Source organism: Eriocheir sinensis, chromosome 12 (genome assembly GCF_024679095.1).
Source record: "Eriocheir sinensis breed Jianghai 21 chromosome 12, ASM2467909v1, whole genome shotgun sequence".
Lineage (NCBI taxonomy): Eukaryota > Metazoa > Arthropoda > Malacostraca > Decapoda > Varunidae > Eriocheir > Eriocheir sinensis.
Genome location: NC_066520.1, coordinates 5,803,746 through 5,826,245, shown reverse-complemented (window position 1 = coordinate 5,826,245; position 22,500 = coordinate 5,803,746). Strand labels below are relative to the sequence as shown.

General features: G+C 44.4%; 1 protein-coding gene across 1 annotated transcript; it reads left to right on the top strand.

Annotated features, from left to right (window-relative positions):
- Nucleotides 1–4,509: 4,509 nt before the first annotated feature.
- On the top strand, nucleotides 4,510–15,211 carry LOC126997328 (pancreas transcription factor 1 subunit alpha-like). The gene is made up of 4 exons (XM_050858355.1): nucleotides 4,510–6,909; nucleotides 8,001–8,189; nucleotides 10,443–10,599; nucleotides 13,899–15,211. The coding sequence occupies exons 1-4, from the start codon at nucleotides 6,679–6,681 to the stop codon at nucleotides 14,057–14,059; spliced, it is 738 nt and encodes a 245-aa protein (XP_050714312.1). The 5' UTR covers nucleotides 4,510–6,678; the 3' UTR covers nucleotides 14,060–15,211.
- Nucleotides 15,212–22,500: the final 7,289 nt, after the last annotated feature.

Here is a 22,500-nt window from a genome sequence, read left to right as displayed (position 1 = left end):
TGACCTATAAACACAAACAGGCCCTTCAGTGTATGTAGTACCTGTAAGACTTATATTCCAGCCCCTTACTCCTAATTGTCAACTCATGGGGTCTTGACATACTTTACTCCGTGTCTTTCTTAATTTATTTCTCTCTATGTGATGAGCATCGTCACTCCTTCTTTTCCACTTTACCTTTTAGTTATGTTGTCTGGCCTATTCTTCACCTCATTCGGTTAAAAGTGTGTCTACGTGGTTTCGGTTCTATTTCACCTCTACGCCATTGTGTAAGTAGGGGTCATTAGACTTAGATTTCACAGATTTCTTGAGATTTGTTTAGAATGTTTTAAAAGCGTATATCTGATATTGTATAGCCTTAGTGCAAGAAAATAGAGAAACAGATAGACAGAGAGATAGATGGATAGGCAGACAGAGAGAGAGAGAGAGAGAGAGAGAGAGAGAGAGAGAGAGAGAGAGAGAGAGAGAGAGAGAGAGAGAGAGAGAGAGAGAACACAGACAAGCTCCACCTCACTCCACACTTTCAAGCTTCGGATAAATGAGTGGCTCTCCCGACAGCAGTAACAAGCCGTAAATTGTTGAGCAGTATAGTATTACATGTAGTACTGTATTTTTTTTTTTTTGTTTGTTTGTAAGAAATTATGTGCACTGCCATAGATAGCCCAAGTTGTTGTGAGTAGGGCTTTGGCATTATAAAGTGTCGAGAGAGAGAGAGAGAGAGAGAGAGAGAGAGAGAGAGAGAGAGAGAGAGAGAGAGAGGAGAGTAGCGTTGCCAGATTATCGTATTCACCACAACGTATCTATCATTTTTTAAGCCCCAAACTCTCGTACCTACACAAATAACGACAGAAAATCATCAAAGTTAGCATTAAAACTGTTATTTATTGAGGTTTGTGTTTTTTGCCATAGTTATCGGTCGGAAACTACGAAAATGCAATGCGATGAGTACGATAATTTGGCAACGCTGGGGGAGAGGGGGGAGGAATCAGACTGTATATTCCAGCCTCAAAGACCAAACTGTGTCCCTGAATTCACCGTCCACCTCCAAGTTTTTCGAGATGCTTCCTACTCTTGTGTGTCGTTCACGTGCTTTCAACCTGTCTTCTTAACCCGGTAGCAGGGATGGGCCAAATTTGTAGCTTTACCGTGTGCCAGCGACGGGCCAAATTTGTAGCTTTACCGTGTACCAGCGACGGGCCAAATTTGTGGCTTTACCGTGTACCAGCGACGGGCCAAATTTGTGGCTTTACCGTGTACCAGCGACGGGCCAAATTTGTAGCTTTACCGTTTACCAGCGACGGGCCAAATTTGTAGCTTTACCGTGTACCAGCGACGGGCCAAATTTGTGGCTTTACCGTGTACCAGCGACGGGCCAAATTTGTGGCTTTACCGTGTACCAGCGACGGGCCAAATTTGTGGCTTTACCGTGTACCAGCGACGGGCCAAATTTGTGGCTTTACCGTGTACCAGCGACGGGCCAAATTTGTAGCTTTACCGTGTACCAGCGACGGGCCAAATTTGTAGCTTTACCGTGTACCAGCGACGGCCAAATTTGTATTTTACCGTGTACCAGCGACGGGCCAAATTTGTGGCTTTACCGTGTACCAGCGACGGGCCAAATTTGTGGCTTTACCGTGTACCAGCGACGGGCCAAATTTGTAGCTTTACCGTGTACCAGGGGTGGGCCAAATTTGTGGCTTTACCGTGTACCAGCGACGGGCCAAATTTGTGGCTTTACCGTGTACCAGCGACGGGCCAAATTTGTAGCTTTACCGTGTACCAGCGACGGGCCAAATTTGTAGCTTTACCGTGTACCAGCGACGGGCCAAATTTGTAGCTTTACCGTGTACCAGCGACGGGCCAAATTTGTAGCTTTACCGTGTACCAGCGACGGGCCAAATTTGTAGCTTTACCGTGTACCAGCGTCGGGCCAAATTTGTGGCTTTACCGCGTACCAGCGACGGGCCAAATTTGTAGGTTTACCGTGTACCAGCGACGGGCCAAATTTGTAGCTTTATCGTGTACCAGCGACGGGCCAAATTTGTAGCTTTACCGTGTACCAGCGACGGGCCACATTTGTAGCTTTACCGTGTACCAGCGACGGGCTAAATTTGTGGCTTTACCGTGTACCAGCGACGGGCGAAATTTGTGGCTTTACCGTGTACCAGCGACGGGCCAAATTTGTGGCTTTACCGTGTACCAGCGACGGGCCAAATTTGTAGCTTTACCGTGTACCAGCGACGGGCCAAATTTTTGCCATGAAATAAACCCCCCAAAAAACTAGATGATGCATAAACTGATCACAAATGCGTTAATGTATATTATGAAATGGTTTGCGTGAGTGATGATTATTTCTCCTTTTTCTCGCTGAGAGGTGCTTTTAAGAAACATGATCCCCGCAGCTATCAGGTTAATGTGCGTATGTGTTGTCAGGGTTCTTTCTGCATCATCATCATCATCCTCATCATCATCATCATCATTATCATTCAGACAAGGAGGTGGCGGTTGTACAGGGGAACTCGAGGGAGGTTGATCCACTGATTTGCCCTAAATGAATGACGCCGTATAACAGGCAGCGTTCCAAGTGTAGGAAAAAATAACCCATTAAGTAACTAAACGTCAAATAAAACACTTCTTAGTCATTCCAATTGCGAAACGGATTTGAGTGTGGCGTGAACTTCTACCCCGTATTGTCAGTCGCTTCCTCTTCTCACATCAACTATTTCCAAAGGCCAAAAAGGAGATTAATCGGGTTCTCATGAGTGTTCCTTTAGGCTCATGGTACAGAGGAAGGGTCAAACTACCACCAGGGCCATGAAACTATCCCTGGAAATGCTCTAAACTCCTACGAAAGGCTTGTCAAATGTGTGTGCTGGGGCGACGAGATGTTTAAGAATATGTCCCCTAATCTCTTACCCGTGGAGGAATTACCATGTTGCCAAGAACCTCGGTAGGCGTCGTGGGCTTAAATTATAGAAGCGTTAGTGCAGCTGGCGCGGAGAAATGATCCATACATTGCATCTGGCAGAAGTTCGGCCCCACCTTCATTATGCTGTTCACTTTTGATGCCATTATTACAGTAAGAATTGCCTGGAATCAGCAGAAAGGAATGACTAAGGACCTTAAAACTTACCGTATACGGATTCAAAAAGCTTAACTTACATTTTTTTCTGGTGATTATATCGATGTATAATTTTAAATAGGGTAAGGAGATTTTAGTAAGGGTAATATAGAGATCGACTACTTAATCTGAAGACAGGTCCTAGAAACACTTGAAACACTTTAATATGCTTAAATATATCATTGAAATGTTGTATATTAATTATTAACATAAGCATCCCATAATTAACATAAGCATCCCATATTAACATAAGAATCCCATCCTCTCTCTCTCTCTCTCTCTCTCTCTCTCTCTCTCTCTCTCTCTCTCTCTCTCTCTCTCTCTCTCTCTCTCTCTCTCTCTCTCTCTCTCTCTCTCTCTCTCTCTCTCTCTCTCTCTCTCTCTCTCTCTCTCTCTCTCTCTCTCTCTCTCTCTTGTATAGAACATGCAGCAATGGTTATAGATCGGATACATTCAAGTTCCGGAAAGAGATACGTAAACATGTTGAGGTAAAAGCTGGTTCATGAATTGGGTGGTGCATGGATGGAGCAAAATCAATGGAGGAAATACGTATAGTTGGTGCAGCCACGAGTGAAAGTTTGAAATTGCGGTTAGATAGATACTTGAATGCATGGGGGCGGAGGTAGATATAAAAAAAAGTATATTCACAGGAGTTGCCATTTGTAGGCCGTTTGGTTTCTAGTAGTCTCCTTATATGTTTGTGTGTGTGTGTGTGTGTGTGTGTGTCTCTCTCTCTCTCTCTCTCTCTCTCTCTCTCTCTCTCTCTCTCTCTCTCTCTCTCTCTCTCTCTCTCTCTCTCTCTCTCTCTCTCTCGTGTATAGATAAAAGAGATAGCTGGTGTTCTTGTAATCAACGTTGGCGGGCCCTAAAAAAATTATCTGGAGACTGGGATAGTTTTAAAAAGAAAGAAGACACCCTTCGTTTATTTAATGTGCGAAGAGTTTTCAGATGCCAAGCCACAGAGACACAAAACACTTTCCTGTTGATTATGTGCCCAAGGTAAGGAAAACACAAGGAAGAAGAATGACCACGCGCTTAAAGGGGCTATTACACTGGGCAAACTTTCCGTGGATCTTCAGTCAAACCACGATTTCCGCTAGCGTGGCTCTCATTTGCTTCTTGTTATTGCTGCTGATGATGATGGTGAGCAATACCGTCGTCATTCGGTGAAATCTACCGTAGCTTTGGGAGATCGTGGACACGTCAGAAAACCACGGGAATATGAGAACCACGCCAGCGGAAATCGTGGTTTGACTGAAGATCCACTGAAAATATGCCCAGTGTAATAGCCCCTTAAGACGTAGGAACAGACAAGAACAGGATTATGATTTGCGGTGTTTGTGGCTAATGATAATGCGATCGCTGACGGCTTACATATTTTAACCAGGTTTTTGTTTCTTTTGTTTGCAGAAGGGAAGGCGTGTCGAGAAACGTAAACTCAACAGAAAGGAAGAATGGCCCAGCTCAAGGCAAAACAACAGAGAGTGGTTTGTTATCGTTGTTAGTGGCTATTAATGCTGTGATAGTTGTTGTTTTTCCTTCTACAGATGCTGAGGCGTATCGAGATGTGTAAAACCAACAGAGAGGGAGAATGGCCCATCTCAAGACGAAACCGCAGGCAGAGGTTTATAATCGTTGAATTTTGTGATCGCTGTTGCTTTCCTTCATCTACTGATGCTGGGGCGTGTCGAGGAACGTAAACCCCAAAAAGAGGAAGAGTGATTCACGCTCAAGATAAAACATGACAGTGGTTTGTTTATAATCGTTGTTTGTGGCTAAAAGTTTTGTGATCGCTCTTGTTTTTGCTTCGTCTAGAGATGCTGGGGAGTATAAAAAATATTAAGAAACGTAAACTCGGCAAAGAGGAGCTCAAGACAAAATAACAGACAGTGGTTTATAATCGTTGTTTGTGGCGAAGGGTTTTGTGATAGCTCTTGTTTTCCTTCGTCTGCAGATGCTGAGGAGTATCAAGAAATGTAAACTCGGCAAAGAGGAGCCCAAGACAAAATAACAGACAGTGGTTTGTTTATAATCGTTGTTTGTGGCGAAGAGTTTTGTGATCGCTCTTGTTTTTCCTTCGTCTACAGATGCTGAAGTGTATCGAGAAACGTAAACCCCCAAAAGAGGAAGAGTGATTCACGCTCAAGATAAAACACGACAGTGGTTTGTTTATAATCGTTGTTTGTGGCTAATAGTTTTGTGATCGCTCTTGTTTTCCTTCGTCTACAGATGCTGGAGTGTATCGAGAAACGTAAACCCAACAAAGAGGTAATATGACCCTAAAGTCCAGGGAGCAGACAGTGGCTTGTAAGGCCCGTTGTTAATGTCCTGTAAAATCTTGATCGCTGACGGCTCTATTACTGCGGGGTGTCGGCTTGGCTCCCTCAGCTGCCAGCCATCAACACGCCCCCGCCCGCTGGCTTAATAATTGACCTGCTGACGCCCACAAGCCACGCCTAGTTCTCCCCGAGGCCTCGCCCACCGCACGCTCCCGCTCCCTCATTGGCCGCCGCCTCTTATCAGGGATGGAGGTTAGGATATCAAGCGACGATTTGACCAAGTGCTCATTAATCTGCACTAGTTATTTACTGTTACCGTGTTCATCCTTCACGTGTCCGGGTATTAGAGTAGTGCCGCATAGCAGTGGTGTCTCACTCGCCTCTGCTACGAGTTGTGGAGGAGGGGGATGAAAGTGGCCATGTCGTTGGTTATCGTACATGTGGCTTCCCGTCGGGACTGCAGAAAAGGCCAGCCTCAGCACCACGTGTTGGCCACTTTAGTGTTCCATTACTGCAGGGTTTGAGGAGGGTGTGTGTGCTACTCTCCCTCCGCTCCAAGGGACGGAATAGCAACTGGTGGTGTGACTCGTACTCCAAGGCACTTCGTCTCCCCAATCGTCGCCGCAAGACAACTCGCCTCTCATCCCGGTGTGGCGCCAGTAACTTGCGTCTTGCTGTGTTCCCGTGAGTTTAGTTTGTCAAGAGCGTGCCAGGGATCGCGTTTAGTATCTCCAAAATGCCTCAGAACCGGCTATGAAACGTTAGTTGGAAACGTGTGCAGATTCGTAAACTTCCATTAGCCAAACAGGTGCTTGACTCCATTCGAAGGAGTTCCCTTTGCCCCCATGATAAGGAGGAAGAAAAAGTATCTGTAGACGCCGTAAGAGAGGCTTGATTTTATATCATGCCCTCGCTGTCCTGACATGCTTTTTCTGGCTCGCTCTACTTGTAACGTTGAGACACTGAACAGTTTGCTACTGAATAATATGGAAAGGAAGGCACGTTACCAAACAAGTCTTGTCACCCATTAGAACAAGCAGCAGTTTGTCTCAGCAGCAGCGAACAAGGAAGAAGACACGGCAAGAAAAAACAGCGCTCAAAACTCGAAACAGAAGAATCGTCGCGCACAAGTATTCATAAAGCAACATAAAAGAGAAAAAATAGACATCCATTCCATCCAGAACAATCGAACAGAGTAATCAAACGAGGTTTAAGCGAAACAACTACAGTATCAGCCATCACCACATCGACTCCGTGACGTCTCTCCGCTCCGCCGTCACCATGTACAGCCTCGAGAACGTGAACCTCGAAGCAGTGAACCGCCAGTGGATGAGTTCGAGCAACTATCTGGAGTGGGACCTGCCAGCCTCCACCTCCCTGCCAGCCGGTGTCTTCCCGGCCGCCTCCTGCTCCCCCTCCTCCTCCTCCCCGTCCTCTTCCTCCGCCTACTCCTGTCCGCCCGCCAACACTGACCCCTGGGCGCCCTGGGCCTCCCCGCAGAAGTCTCAGCAGGTGAGAGAGAGAGAGAGAGAGAGAGAGAGAGAGAGAGAGAGAGAGATAGTTGATACACACACACACACACACACCACACGTAGTAGTAGTAGCAAGGGTTGTATTTCTATGACAACATTACTACCACATCCGCTACTCTTTCACTACTACTACTACTACTACTACTACCGCTTCCACTACTTTAACTAACCACTGTCCCCATCACAACCACCATTGCTACTCACTGTACTGCTACTGCTATAACTACTGTGACCGCTAACTCTCTTTATATATACGAGCAGCATGCCCCGTCACTATCTCAGGCATAGGGGCGCCACAAAACCAACAACACACGGCACTCGATTGCCCGCGCACACTATTAACGTGTTGTAGGGCACAGCAACACCAAGACACTCTGGAATGATGTCACACCCTTCTCTTGGCTGTTTCGTTTGTCTTCTTGTGTGTGGGAACATGAGAATGCGGGGTTTTTCTTTTCTTTTACCTCTACTTCATCTTTTACTACTTCTTCTTTTTCATCATCTTTTAGTTCTTCTGTTTCTTCATCTTCTTTTCTTCTTTTACTACTTATTTTTCTTCTTTTTTATCATCTTTTAGTTCTTCTGTTTCTTCATCTTTTCTTCTTTTACTACTTATTTTTCTTCTTTTTCATGATCTTCTAGTTCTTCTGTTTCTTCATCTTCTTTTCTTCTTTTACTACTTATTATTATTCTTTTTCATCATCTTTTAGTTCTTCTGTTCCTTTTTCTTCTGTTTCCTCATCTTCTTTTCTTCTTTTTCTTTTCCTTCTTCTTCTTTTTCATTTTCTACTTCTTATTTTACTTCTTCTTCTTCTTCTTTTACATCTTCTTTCTCTTCTTCTTCTTCTTCTTCTCTTTCTGTATCTTCATCTTATTTTACTTCGTCGTCTTCTTCTTCCACTCCTTCTTCCTTTCTTTTACATCTTTTCTTCTATTTCATCTCTTCTTTTTCTTCTTCTTCTCTTCCGGTCTCAAACGTAAAAGAACAAAAAACAAAACTTAAACCAAACATCCATAACAAAATAACAATAAAAAAGCATTCCTACATCCCTTTACCTTCATCGCCTTCAGGAGGACTCTCTGGTGGCGTCTGGGCTGCGGGAGGGTCGGCGGCGGCGGCGTGTGTGTCCCATGGCCCAGGTGAGGCAACGACAGGCGGCCAACATGAGAGAGAGGCGGCGCATGGCTTCTATCAACGACGCCTTTGAGGGGCTCCGGGCGCACATCCCTACCATGCCTTACGAGAAGAGGCTGTCCAAGGTGGGTGAGGGAGTGGATGGTTGAGTCTTTTTTTTTTTGTTTTTTTTTTTTTTTTTTTAAAGCTAAGGAGACAGTTCAAGGGCGTAAAGAAGAAATATTAAAAAAAGAGCCCGCTACTTACTGCTGTGTGTGTGTGTGTGTGTGTGTGTGTGTGTGTGTGTGTGTGTGTGTGTTTTGTTCTTGATGTTCTCTTTGTGCTTTACTTATTCTACTGTTTTAGAAATTAGCGCTGTTTTTTTTCTTCTTTTTGTTATATGTATTGATTTATAAATTATTGTTATTTTCGTTATTATTATCAGTATTATTATTTCTATTTTTGTATTAGCATTTTTTATCATTGTGTTTCTGCTGCTGCTACTATTCTCACTACTACTACTACTACTACTACTACTACTACTACTACTACTACTACTACTGCTACTTTTTTTTTACAACAAAGGAGACAGCTCAAGGGCACAAAAAAAAGGAAATAATAATAAAAAAAGCCCGCTACTCGCTGTTCCCAAATACTGCTACTACTACTGCTACCACTACTACTACTACTGTATATACTTACTAATAATTCTACTAAAACTACTTTCCCTTCTCCCCTTTTTTTCTCTCCTCGCTCTAACTCCTTCAAATCCTCTTGCTCCACATCCCTCTCTTCCTCGCCCTCCCTTTTTACCTCCTTCCTCACATCTATCACCTCACCACCCTCACGCCGACAGTATCTTCATTATTTCCTCCTCATCTATTCGTTATTCTCGACGTTATTTGGTACACTAACACTTTTTTTTCCTTCCTCCTCTTCCCCTTCCTCTCTTCTCCGACTCACTCACACCTGTATCTACTTTACCTCATGCATATTTACTCTCGTCGTCCTTATTTCTTTACTTCACTCATTTATTTGTATACCTCTTGCTCACTATATAACATTTCTCCTAACTTCCTTCTCCTCCCCTTCTTCTCTTCGACTCACTCACACCTGTATCTACTCTACCTGCGTACTTTCTCTCGTCATGCGTACTTTCTCTCGTCATGCGTACTTTCTCTCGTCATCCATCCTTATTTCTTTACTTCACTCGCTAAACTGTATATCTTTTGTACGCTAACATTTTTATTTTCTTCCTCCTCCTCCTCTCCTTTCTTTCTTGGACTCACTCACACCTGTATCTACTTTACCTGCGTACTTTCTCTCGTCATCCACCCGTATTTCTTTACTTCATTCGTTAAACTGTATATCTTTTGTACACTAACATTTTTCTTTTCTTCCTCCTCCTCCTCCTCTCCTTTCTTTCTTGGACTCACTCACACCAATATCTACTTTACCTGCGTTCTTTCTCTCGTCATCCATCCTTATTTCTTTACTTCATTCGCTAAACTGTATATCTTTTGTACACTAACATTTTTATTTTCTTCCTTCTCCTCCTCCTCTCCTTTCTTTCTTTGACTCACTCACACCTGTATCTACTTTACCTGCGTACTTTCTCTCGTCATGCATCCTTATTTCTTTACTTCACTCGTTAAACTGTATATCTTTTGTACACTAACATTTATCTTAACTCCCTCCTCCTCCTCTCCTTTCTTTCTTGGACTCACTCACACCTGTATCTACTTTACCTGCGTACTTTCTCTCGTCATCCATCCTTATTTCTTTACTTCACTCGCTGAACTGTATATCTTTTGTACTCTAACATTTATCTTAACTCCCTCCTCCTCCTCCCCTTTCTTTCTTGGACTCACTCACACCTGTATCTACTTTACCTGCGTACTTTCTCTCGTCCTGCATCCTTATTTCTTTACTTCACTCGCTAAACTGTATATCTTTTGTACACTAACATTTTTATTTTCTTCCTCCTCCTCCTCCTCTCTTTTCTTTCTTGGACTCACTCACACCAATATCTACTTAACCTGCGTTCTTTCTCTCGTCATCCATCCTTATTTCTTTACTTCACTCGCTGAACTGTATATCTTTTGTACACTTACCATTTTTACTTTCTTCCTCCTCCTCCTCTCCTTTCTTTCTTGGACTCACTCACATCTACATCTACTTCACCTCATGCGCACTTACTCTCATCACTCATTCATTTGTATATCTCTTGCACACTATAACATTTCTCTTAACTTCCTCCTCCTCCTCCCCTTTCTTTCAACTTCCTCCTCCTCCTCCCCTTTCTTTCTTGGACTCACTCACATCTACTTCACCTCATGCATCCTTACTCTCATCGCCTTTACTTCCCTCACTCATTTGCATACCTCTTGCACATCCAGGTGGACACGCTGCGGCTGGCCATCGGGTACATCACTTTCCTCTCAGACATGGTAGAGACCAATCCCTCGCTTCAGACGGGCGACCACGCCAACAACAACAACGGCAGCGACAGTGCGAACACTAACAAGATCCTGGTGAAGAGCGCCGTCACGACCTGTAAGTGCAACCGAAATTTCCTTTTGTTGTAGGTTTGAGTTAGTTCTTCTTCGGTCAATGGCAGAGGGAAGTGAAGGAAAGGAGGAGGTAGAGGAAGAAAGGAAAGAGGAGGGAAAAGGAGAGGAAAGAATTAAGGAGGAGAAGGGAAAGGAGAGGAAGGATATGAAAGGAAGAGGGAGAGAAATGGAAAGAAAGGAAGGAAGGAAGGAAGGAGAGGAAAGGAAGAGGAAAGAGTGGAAAGGAAATGGAAGGGAAGGGAAGGAGAGGAAAGGAAAGTGAAGGAGAGGAAAGGGAAGGAGAGGAAAGGAAAGGGAAGGAGAGGAAAGGAAAGTGAAGGAGAGGAAAGGAAAGGGAAGGAGAGGAAAGGAAAGGGAAGGAGAGGAAAGGAAAGGGAAGGAGAGGAAAGGAAAGTGAAGGAGAGGAAAGGAAAGGGAAGGAGAGGAAAGGAAAGGGAAGGAAAGGAAAGGGAAGGAGAGGAAAGGAAAGGGAAGGAGAGGAAAGGAAAGGGAAGGAGAGGAAAGGAAAGTGAAGGAGAGGAAAGGAAAGTGAAGGAGAGGAAAGGAAAGTGAAGGAGAGGAAAGGAAAGGGAAGGAGAGGAAAGGAAAGTGAAGGAGAGGAAAGGAAAGTGAAGGAGAGGAAAGGAAAGTGAAGGAGAGGAAAAGAAAGTGAAGGAAAGGAAAGGAAAGTGAAGGAGAGGAAAGGAAGGGGAAGGAAAGGAAAGGAAAGTGAAGGAGAGGAAAGGAAAGTGAAGGAGAGGAAAGGAAGGGGAAGGAGAGGAAAGGAAGGGGAAGGAGAGGAAAGGAAAGTGAAGGAAAGGAAAGTGAATGAGAGGAAAGGAAAGAGGAAGAGATGAAAGACAGACAGAGACAGACAGACACAGAAATACATACATACATACATACATGCATACAGACAGACAGACAGACAGACAGACAGACAAACACTGACAAAGAGAAAGAAAGAGAGAAAAAAATAAAATCATCGCCAAGAAAAATGACTCGAGGTTATTCACAGACTTTCATGATAACAAAATCTAGCCTGCGTTTATTCTACAATTCTACGTTAATTCTGCCTTCGTTCCCACAGACCCGCCTGCGTAGTGCACCTGATATAAAAAAAAATATATAGCTACCATTCGCCATTCTGTGCTAGATTTCTTTTTTCTTTTTTCTTTTTTTTACAGCAGAGGAGACAGTGCAAGGGCGTAAAAAAAAAAAATAATAATAATAATGAAACAAAAGCCCGCTACTTACTGCTTCAGCACATTAAGATCACGCACCCAGATTGATTATTCCCATGCATAAACTCCTCTCAAACTTTGCGACCATTAACTATCATCAACATTATCATTATCATCACCATCAATATCTTCATCATCAGTAACCCCGAAGCAAAAAACATTAAGATCACGCACCCAGATTGATTATTCCCATGCATAAACTCCTCTCAAACTTTGCAACCATTAACTATCATCATCATCATCACCATCAATATCTTCATCAGTAACCCCGAAGCAAAAAAACATTAAGATCACGCACCCAGATTGATTATTCCCATGCATAAATTCCTCTCCCACTTTGCAACCATTAACTATCATCATCATCATCATCATCATCATCATCATTATCATCATCACCAATGTTTTCATCATCAGTAACCCCGAAGCCAAAAACTGAGGGTGGTCAAGAATAAAGTCCACGGGATCATTTTGCCGCGTTTCATATAGGTAAAAAATATGAGTGAGCCCAACCACAAAATGAGCTTCGCGTGCTGTATTATTTGCTGCGTCCCTCTTGGTTCCCCTTCACAACCTTAACTTTACTTTACTTTACTTCACTTTACTTTACTCTACTTTACTTTACTTTTACTTTACTTTACCTGTGATTAAAGAGTCATGCAGTCTCAACCCCATATTTTTAAACGCATTACTTTACTATACTTTACTTTACTTTACCTGCGATTAAAGAGTCATGCAGTCTCAGGCCCATATTTTTAAACGCATCGGGCTCCCTGTACGACTATTACTCAAGGCCACAAGGAAGATTAACCGGGTTTTTATAAGTGAGTTTCCCGTTCAAAATGTAGAGGTCGTGTACAACTATCACCAGCATCACAAAACAGTCAATGAAAACCCCGACAACTTTTACGGGAGGCTTTTCTAACGGGCAGCCGCAGAGACGTTTTAACCCGTCCGCTGCGATTGGCACTAATTTGGCCTTCACCGGTAGCCTGGTAACATTATTGTCCCAGGTCTTTCTCTGCCTCTGTGGTGGATAGTGGAGTGTTTCCCATGTGGTATTGGTGTGCTGGATATCCCCTCACAAGATTCAGGACTTTACATTTTCTTCATTGAATTGTAGCAGTCATTTTTTGCTCCATTCCTGTAGCTTGGTGATTATCTTCTGGTAGGAAATCCGTAGTCAAGGGGTTAAAGGGCTATTACACTGGGCAAATTTTCCGTGGATCTTCAGTCAAACCACGATTGCCGCTGGCGTGGTCCTTATATTTCCGTGGTTTTCTGACGTGTCCAAGATCTTGCAAAGCTACGGTAGATTTCCCCGAAGGACGACGGTATTACTCACCATCATCATCAGCAGCAGCAATAACAAGAAACAAATGAGAACCACGCTGACGGAAATCGTGGTTTGACTGAAGATCCACGGAAAATTTGCCCAGTGTAATAGCCCCTTAAGAGTTCGGGCCTTATCCCCTAGTTCCCTGGGATTACTAAGTTTGTGCATTCGATAATCATGTACTATATTGCACCCGTCGGAAAGGGCGAGGAGATCAACGACCCCCTAAATGGTGTTATATTGTAGCGGGAAGGGAGAGGTGCAGACAGCATTGCGCCCAGCTGGATGAAGCCTTCGCGTAATTCATTAGATTTGTTAGCAGTGGAAACTTTTGCCTTTCATTAAATTCACAAGCCGGTTATCCTTATTCAACACACGAAAGAAATTAGCATGGTATAAGAAAAGCACATAATAATAATAATAATAATAATAATAATAATAATAATAATAATAATAATGATAATGGGGATGGTGGTAGTAGTAGTAGTAGTAATAATAATAATAATAATAATAATAATAATAATAATAATAATAATAATAATAATAATAATAATAATGGAGATGGTAGTAGTAGTAGTAGTAGTAGTAATAATAATAATAATAATAATAATAATAATAATAATAATAATAATAGCCTAACACAAGAATAAGTAAACGTAGCTTGACTAACAAATAACCTCCTCCTGTGTGTGTGTGTGTGTGTGTGTGTGTGTGGCTGACTGGCAGATGGCGGCGGCGGCGGCGACGTGGGTCTGGGCATGGGCTGCGAGGAGGGGGAGGAGATCGCCGCCTTCACCGAGCTCTCGTGGGCGTCGCAGAAGGAGGAGGTCGTGAACGGGAGAGTCAACACCTCGCTCTGGACGCCCTCGCAGACCCTCGCCAACTGACACGCCCACCACCACCCTCCCACGCCTATCACTACTATCTGACACGCCCATCACCACTATCTGACACGCCCACCACCACCCTCTGGCCCCAGCACCACGCCCATCACCACTATCTGACACCCCCATCACCACCCTCTGACCCCAGCACCACGCCCATCACCACTATCTGACACGCCCACCACCACCCTCCGGCCCTTTCACCACGCCCATCACCACTATCCTCTCCGCCTCACGCCCTCACCAAATGACACGCCCACCACCTATATCACTCACTCATCATCATCACCATCACCAACCTCATGATCACACCCACCCACATCACCTCCACGTCTCTCCCCCCTCCCTCCCTCACCATATAATCACCACCACCACCACCATCATCACCACCAACCTCACATTCACACGCCCGCCACCACGATCATGCCTCCCCTGCCTCACCATCATTATCACCATCTTCATCACCATCACGCCCCCCCACCCTCCCTCCCTCACCACCATCATCACCATCACGCCCCTTTCACTCCCTCATCACCATTACGTTGAAGATAATTCGCCGGAAAGATTTGGATGTCGCAGGTTAGGGTATACTCTTTGATTCAACTGGCTATGTAATGTAACGTCTTCGAATTCAACCCTTTTCTTGTTGGGCTAATGTAGAGTTATTTATGGGGGTGGAATTCTAATAAGTGTCTCCATTTTCATCATCATCATCATCTTCGCCACCTGATATCACCCACCTGTAGATTATTATTTCCACTTTCCCTTCTCCCTACTTCGTGTTCCCTCCGTGTATACCTCCTTCCCTCGATCCATCCCTCCTTCCGTCATTGGTCTACTTCATGACTAAGCTCGTAATGATTAACCGATTCTTATTTAGTGAAGTATACCTCGATTGAAAACTCTACCGAGAACAACTCATGGGACTATAGGGTTATAAAACGCATATTCCCAATGGTGTTTTCCTCAAGAAGTGTGACAAATGTGAAAGAATGAAAATAGTCCAAAATACGTATAATGAAATCGAAGTGTCGGACGGAGGAGGAGGAGGAGGAGGAGGAGGAGGAAGAGCTAGTAGAAAAAGTAGAGAAAAAGTTTAAGTTTTTTGTACCTTCTGAAGACGAGAGGATGTGTAAAAAAAAGGAGGCTAGAAAAAAGGAAATGTCAGGAATATATATGTAAGGAAGGTACCAGCGGTGAGAGAGAGAGAGAGAGAGAGAGAGAGTTGCGTTGCGCCCATAAACTAACTCGCAGGCTGCTTAAATGAGAGAGAGAGAGAGAGAATGTGTGTATGTGCATTAGTTTACGAGAATCAAAACGTTCCTAAGTTGTCCAAAAATCTCTCTCTCTCTCTCTCTCTCTCTCTCTCTCTCTCGTAATAATTATATGTCACGAATCTTTGCCTCTTTGGTGTTCTCTCGTCGCTGCTCTTCGTTTGCCCGTCGCCTCTAGTCCTGAAGTCACGCACACGAATATTCTCCCTCCCTCCCCTTTTCTCCTCTTTCCTTCCCCTCTCCTTCCATTCCCTTCCCATCCCTTTCCTTTCCTGTCCTCCTCTTCCCTTCCCTTAATTCTCTTTCATTCCCATCTCGTTCCATTCCCTTCCCATTCCTTTCCTTTCCTTTCCTCTCCTTCCCTTTCCTTTCCTTCCCCTCTCCTTCCATTCCCTTCCCATCCCTTTCCTTTCCTGTCCTCCTCTTCCCTTCCCTTAATTCTCTTTCATTCCCATCTCGTTCCATTCCCTTCCCATTCCTTTCCTTTCCTTTCCTCTCCTTCCCTTTCCTTTCCTTCCCCTCTCCTTCTATTCCTTTCCCATCCTGTTCCTTTTCATCCTTTCCCTTACTTCCTTTTCCTTCCCCCCCTTCCCTTCCCTTCCCTTCTCCTTCCCTCTCCTTTTCTCCTCTTTCCTTCCCCTCTCCTTTCATTCCCTTCCCATCCCTTTCCTTTCCTGTCCTCCTCTTCGCTTCCCTTAATTTCCTTTCATTCCCATTTCGTTCCATTCCCTTCCCATTCCTTTCCTTTCCTTTCCTCTCCTTCCCTTTCCTTTCCTTCCCCTCTCCTTCCATTCCTTTCCCATCCTATTCCTTTTCATCCTTTCCCTTACTTCCTTTTCCTTCCCCCCCTCCCCTTCCCTTCTCCTTCCCTCTCCTTTTCTCCTCTTTCCTTCCCCTCTCCTTTCATTCCCTTCCCATCCCTTTCCTTTCCTGTCCTCCTCTTCCCTTCCCTTAATTCTCTTTCATTCCCATCTCGTTCCATTCCCTTCCCATTCCTTTCCTTTCCTCTCCTCCTCTTCCCTTTCCTTTCCTTCCCCTCTCCTTCCATTCCATTCCCAAAACGTTCCTTTTCATCCTTTCCCTTACTTCCTTTTCCTTCCCCCCCTCCCCTTCCCTTCTCCTTCCCTCTCCTTTTCTCCTCTTTCCTTCCCCTCTCCTTTCATTCCCTTCCCATCCCTTTCCTTTCCTGTCCTCCTCTTCCCTTCCCTTAATTCTCTTTCATTCCCATCTCGTTCCATTCCCTTCCCATTCCTTTCCTTTCCTCCTCTTCCCTTTCCTTCCCTTTCCTTCCCCTCTCCTTCTATTCCTTTCCCATTCCTTTCCTTTCCTCCTCTTCCCTTTCCTTCCCCTCTCCTTCTATTCCCTTCCCATCCTATTCCTTTTCATCCTTTCCCTTACTTCCTTTTCCTTCCCCCCCTCCCCTTCCCTTCTCCTTCCCTCTCCTTTTCTCCTCTTTCCTTCCCCTCTCCTTTCATTCCCTTCCCATCCCTTTCCTTTCCTGTCCTCCTCTTCCCTTCCCTTAATTCTCTTTCATTCCCATCTCGTTCCATTCCCTTCCCATTCCTTTCCTTTCCTTTCCTCTCCTTCCCTTTCCTTTCCTTCCCTTCTCCTTCCATTCCTTTCCCATCCTGTTCCTTTTCATCCTTTCCCTTACTTCCTTTTCCTTCCCCCCCTCCCCTTCCCTTCTCCTTCCCTCCCCTTTTCTCCTCTTTCCTTCCCCTCTCCTTCCATTCCCTTCCCATCCCTTTCATTTCCTGTCCTCCTCTTCGCTTCCCTTAATTCCCTTTCATTCCCATCTCGTTCCATTCCCTTCCCATTCCTTTCCTTTCCTTTCCTCCTCTTCCCTTTCCTTTCCTTCCCTTCTCCTTCCATTCCTTTCCCATCCTGTTCCTTTTCATCCTTTCCTTACTTCCTTTTCCTTCCCCTCCCCTTCCTTCTCCTTCCCTCCTTTTCTCCTCTTTCCTTCCCCTCTCCTTTCATTCCCTTCCCATCCCTTTCCTTTCCTGTCCTCCTCTTCCCTTCCCTTAATTCCCTTTCATTCCCATTTCGTTCCATTCCCTTCCCATTCCTTTCCTTTCCTTTCCTCCTCTTCCCTTTCCTTCCCTTTCCTTCCCCTCTCCTTCTATTCCCTTCCCATTCCTTTCCTTTCCTCTCCTTCCCTTTCCTTTCCTTCCCCTCTCCTTCCATTCCCTTCCCATCCCGTTCCTTTTCATCCTTTCCCTTACTTCCTTTTCCTTCCCCCCCTCCCCTTCCCTTCTCCTTCACTCTCCTTTTCTCCTCTTTCCATCCCCTCTCCTTCCATTCCCTCCCCATCCCTTTCCTTTCCTTTCCTGTCCTCCTCTTCCCTTCCCTTAATTCCCTTTCATTCCCATCTCGTTCCATTCCCTTCCCATTCCTTTCCTTTCCTCTCCTTCCCTTTCCTTTCCTTCCCCTCTCCTTCCATTCCCTTCCCATCCTGTTCCTTTTCATCCTTTCCCTTACTTCCTTTTCCTTCCCCCCCTCCCCTTCCCTTCTCCTTCCCTCTCCTTTTCTCCTCTTTCCTTCCCCTTCCCTTCCATTCCCTCCCCATCCCTTTCCTTTCCTGTCCTCCTCTTCCCTTCCCTTAATTCCCTTTCATTCCTATCTCGTTCCATTCCCTTCCCATTCCTTTCCTTTCCTCCTCTTCCCTTTCCTTCCCCTCTCCTTCTATTCCCTTCCCATTCATTTTCTTTCCTTTCCTTCCTTCTCCTTTTCCTTTCTTCCCATCCCTTTTTTTGTACTTTTTATTTATTTCTCTTCCCTTTCCTTCCAACTCCTTTTCTTCTTTTTCCTTTCCTGTCCTTTCCTTCCCATTCCCTTCCTTCTTTTCCCTTCTTTTCATTCTCCTTTCTTTATTATGCTTACCCTTCCTTTTACTTATTTTTCCTCTCATTCCTTCTCTATTTTCTTTCTTTTTCTTTTTCTGTTTCCTCTCCTCTCTTTTCCTTCTCTTTCCGAATCCTCTAATACCTTTTCTGCTCCCAATGTCTTCCTTCCTTTCCCTTATTTCTTCTCCTTTTTCCTTTTACGTAATTTTCATCCTGTTTATGTACTTTCCGTCACTCGCTTTCGCCCCGCCCTAGGCACACAGGAGGAGGAGGAGGAGAAGGAAGAGGAGGAGGAGGAGGAAGAGGAGGAGGAGGAGTGTGTGCTTTGACCCAGTAAGTGTAGAAGAGTGTATGTAGCGCCGTGTGTGTGTGTGTGTGTGTGTGTGTGTGTCCGTGTGTGTGTGTGTGTGTGTGTGTGTGTGTGTGTCCCGCAGTCAGGCGCGTTTCTTGTGTACATTATGTATATATATTATAATTCTATTCACCCTCACTATACATATCAAAATATAACCCTTAAAAAATTACTGCCTTCTCATTAACCCCATGCAGTAGTTCTTAGCCCGTCAGTCCAAACACACGACGCATGGTAATGTTCCCTCGCTGTAGTAAGTTCACCTAACCTTTTTTTTTTTTTTTTTTTTTTTTTTTTGGCGTGTAGAGCAGCGTTGTCAAATTGTCGTACTCTGAACATTGCATTTAGAATTTTTTGGGCTCCAAGACTGTCGTAACCACACAAAATAACGATAGAAAATTAAAGTTATCGTAAAACGGTTAAATATTGATGTTTTTTTTTCTTGAGTTATCGGTCAGAAACTACGAAAATGCAATGCGATGAGTACGGTAATTTGGCAACGCTAGTGTAGAGGCAAGATGGTGTTGTGTTTGCCTGGAGCCGCTGCGGGGAGGGCATTGCTGTCATCCCGAGCCTCTCCACGCGCAGTGTAGCTACAATATGTCCATTAACAGAGCTAACCACCTTTCATCACATTTCAGTACGTGCCCAGTGGTATGTGCATGGTAGGCCACACTACAAGCATGCAGGCATACTGGAAACTGGAAGAATTCTTTGTAGCCGAAAAGGTGAATCGTAAAAATCTTCTCCACGCCGTGTTCCTCCCCAGTCGTTATTTATTTTTCGTGGTACAGGAAGTAGTTTTTCAAGGACAAAACGGTAAGAGAAAATGCAACACGCTACTTAAAAAAAAAAAAATTACAAAAGAGAGATAAAGTTTGGTTGGAAAGGTGCCTTGATAAGCAGGCCGTTAACGTGTTAAATGGAAGAAAGAGTGGAAATACTGGTTAACTCTAGAGTTCCTTGATAGAGAGGGTCCCGACAACCTAAGATTTGGACGCCATTATTGGCCCTGTTTTCGCCGCGCTCTTCAAACGCTAGCACACGCTCTCTTTTTGTATTTCTGTTTGACAGCCATACGGGTCGTCCAATGAAACTGAGCACACTTGTGTCAGACCTGCACACCTTCCCCTAACAGCCAGCAGGGAGACAGCAGCCAGCGAGCTCTGGGAAAGTAAATAAGAGACAGTTTGTGTCTACATCAACAGGTATCGCCAGCCTACAATTACGCCCTTATACTTTACCATAATTTGGTCACCAGCCGTTGTGATGTGCCGTAAGGTGACAGGAGATTATTACTAGCCTTACGATCAGCCACTGTCTCAGTATAGACACTCAGTAACCCGCGCAGCCTGTGATATAGGCGTGTCACGGCGGGCTGCTGACGACCTTGAGAGGCGGCAGCGCTCAGAGGGTACTGAGAGACTTCAAACAAGTCTGTTGCTTCTCTTTGAGTGTTGCTGCTGTGATGGATGGATTTAACAATACTTATCGCTGTAAAACATTATCGGCAGCAGTTTGGGAAGTCTTTCTATTACCTACATATTCCTTTATCGCCTAACCCTTGCCTGCAGGGAGTGACGCTGCCTCCTGAACGTCATGAGCCTTGGTATACTTGTCATGGGCCACGTGGCTGACACACTACCCAAGCTCCATCAATGCAAAGGCACTTTGCTTCCTTTCCATTACCTGCTTGCAGAAAACTTCAGCATATGGAGAGAAAATTAGTGTAAAGTAATTATCTGGGGGTGGAGGGGACACTGATTCCATTACTCGCCGGGCTGCTATCTTTCAACACACACACACACACACACACACACACACACACTAGGATGTAGTTGCTGCAATAAATTTTCTGTGCGATTCCAAGGTATATTGTGAAGATAAAATAATTATCAATGAGTTCAATAACATTTAATTTAATTCAGTTTCATTGAAACACTTATTGTTGATTGAAGAATAATACAGTAAAATACTAAGGCCATGTAAACGAGTCATTATGTTTGAGGGTCGAAATAGGTTTGGAGAATACTGTATTAAAATGTCTTCAACATATTATAATGACATTGGTACCCATGAAAATGAAGACTGTACAACCTTATAAATTAGGCTATTAAATAAAGATGGACTTATAAGGTCCTACCTAGAGGAGCTTCTAGCTGAAGACCCTTCACATGAGCAAACAGTGTTGACCTAACCTATCACCGCTGGAAATAGTAATATTTCCCCGCATTTTAAAATCTCAGAAACGAGTAATAATAATGGGAACGGTTACCAGAGTGATGATTAGCAAATATAATAAAGAAAATAATATGTTAACTTTTAGAGTGAGTTGGGTGTGATTCTAGAGTTTTACCAAGACAGGTATGGCTCACCAAAAGCTAGCTTCTGTTCATCTAAACTCTTGTAACACGTCCAGTCTATTAGACTGTGGCCTTGATGAGACTGTGAAATATCCATTGTGAGTCTGTTATAACAGCCCTGTGGGAGAAATCACACCCAATAATTTTGGCTGTAAGGGCCACAGCTTCCTTTCTCAGCTTCGGTGTCTGCTGGACCTGATGCGAACGATTGTTTCAGTCCCTGCAGCTGTGTCTCTCTCACAGTGATTTCCATAGACAGTACAAAGTGAGGGCGGTTATGACAGCAAGACACACACAATGGCAGCGTGTGTGTCTTGCTGTCATAACCGATGTTTTCCTCCCAAGACGAATGACTGTTAGCACACCTCTGTCTTCTCAGCGGCTTTGCAGTTAATTAATACACTTTGTATCCCCTCTGTGGCATGTTGCTACAACCGAAGGCTAGTCAGCAAGGCATTGTTACATTGAAAAGCAGCCGAATCCGCTTCCAAAATGGGTAAAATTATGTTTTTAATACCTCAGTTCAAAGTCGGCGCGGTGCTCGAAGGGCCATAAATGGCGCCCAGCAGCCTTATACACAGGGCCGACTATGTCGGGACTCTCTATAAAGGGACTCCAGTTAACTCGAGCATTGAAACGTTGGACAGATGAGGCAGGACTTGCAACGTTGCCAGATTGTCGTACTCAGCCTCCTGTGTTTGCCGATTTCCGACCCAAAAACTGCCTCCTCGACCCCAATAACCGCCTTCATATATAGTTATGGTTAAAATGGTTAATTATTGTTTTTTAGACATAGCTATGCCTCAGAAACCGGTAAATGCGAGGCTCTGAGTACGATAATCTGGCATCGGTGGGCAGGAGCTCGAGTAGAATCGTGAGTTACCGTTGCCAGATTGTCGTACTCAGAACATAGTATTTACCGGTTTCTGACGCCTAACTATTGCCAAATAAAAGAGCATAGATTAAAGGTATCCATAAGCGAGAGGAAATGCCGAAGGACTTAAAGACACGAAAGAGTCAGCAAGGTGAGAGCAGGTCTTTCACTCTTCTCATTAATTCAAGTGTTTTGTGCGTTGAGTCCCGAGACATAGTAGGGGGAAGTGGTAAGAGGTTGTGAATTAATTAAATATTTAGACTGTGAGGGCGAAGGTTAATCTGGTAGTGACGGTAAAGAGGTTATTACACTGGGCAAATTTTCCGTGGATCTTCATTCAAACCACGATTTCCGCTGGCGTGGTTCTCATATTTCCGTGGTTTTCTGACGTGTCCACGACCTTCCAAAGCTACGGTAGAGTTCCAAGAAGGACGACGGTACTCCCATCATCAGCAGCACCAGCAATAACAAGAAACAAATGAGAACCACGCTAGCAAAAATCGTGGTTTGACTAAAGATCCGCGGAAAGTTTGCGCAGTGTAATAGAGTGAATGTTTCTCGTGTAATTATTCCCGTATCAGCATTGTGCAAACGCAGTGCGCTCTTTTATTTTTAAGTCAGCGAGGTACTTGCGTGTTTTTGTTTTATACTTATTGATAGCTCTCTCTCTCTCTCTCTCTCTCTCTCTCTCTCTCTCTCTCTCTCTCTCTCTCTCTCTCTCTCTCTCTCTCTCTC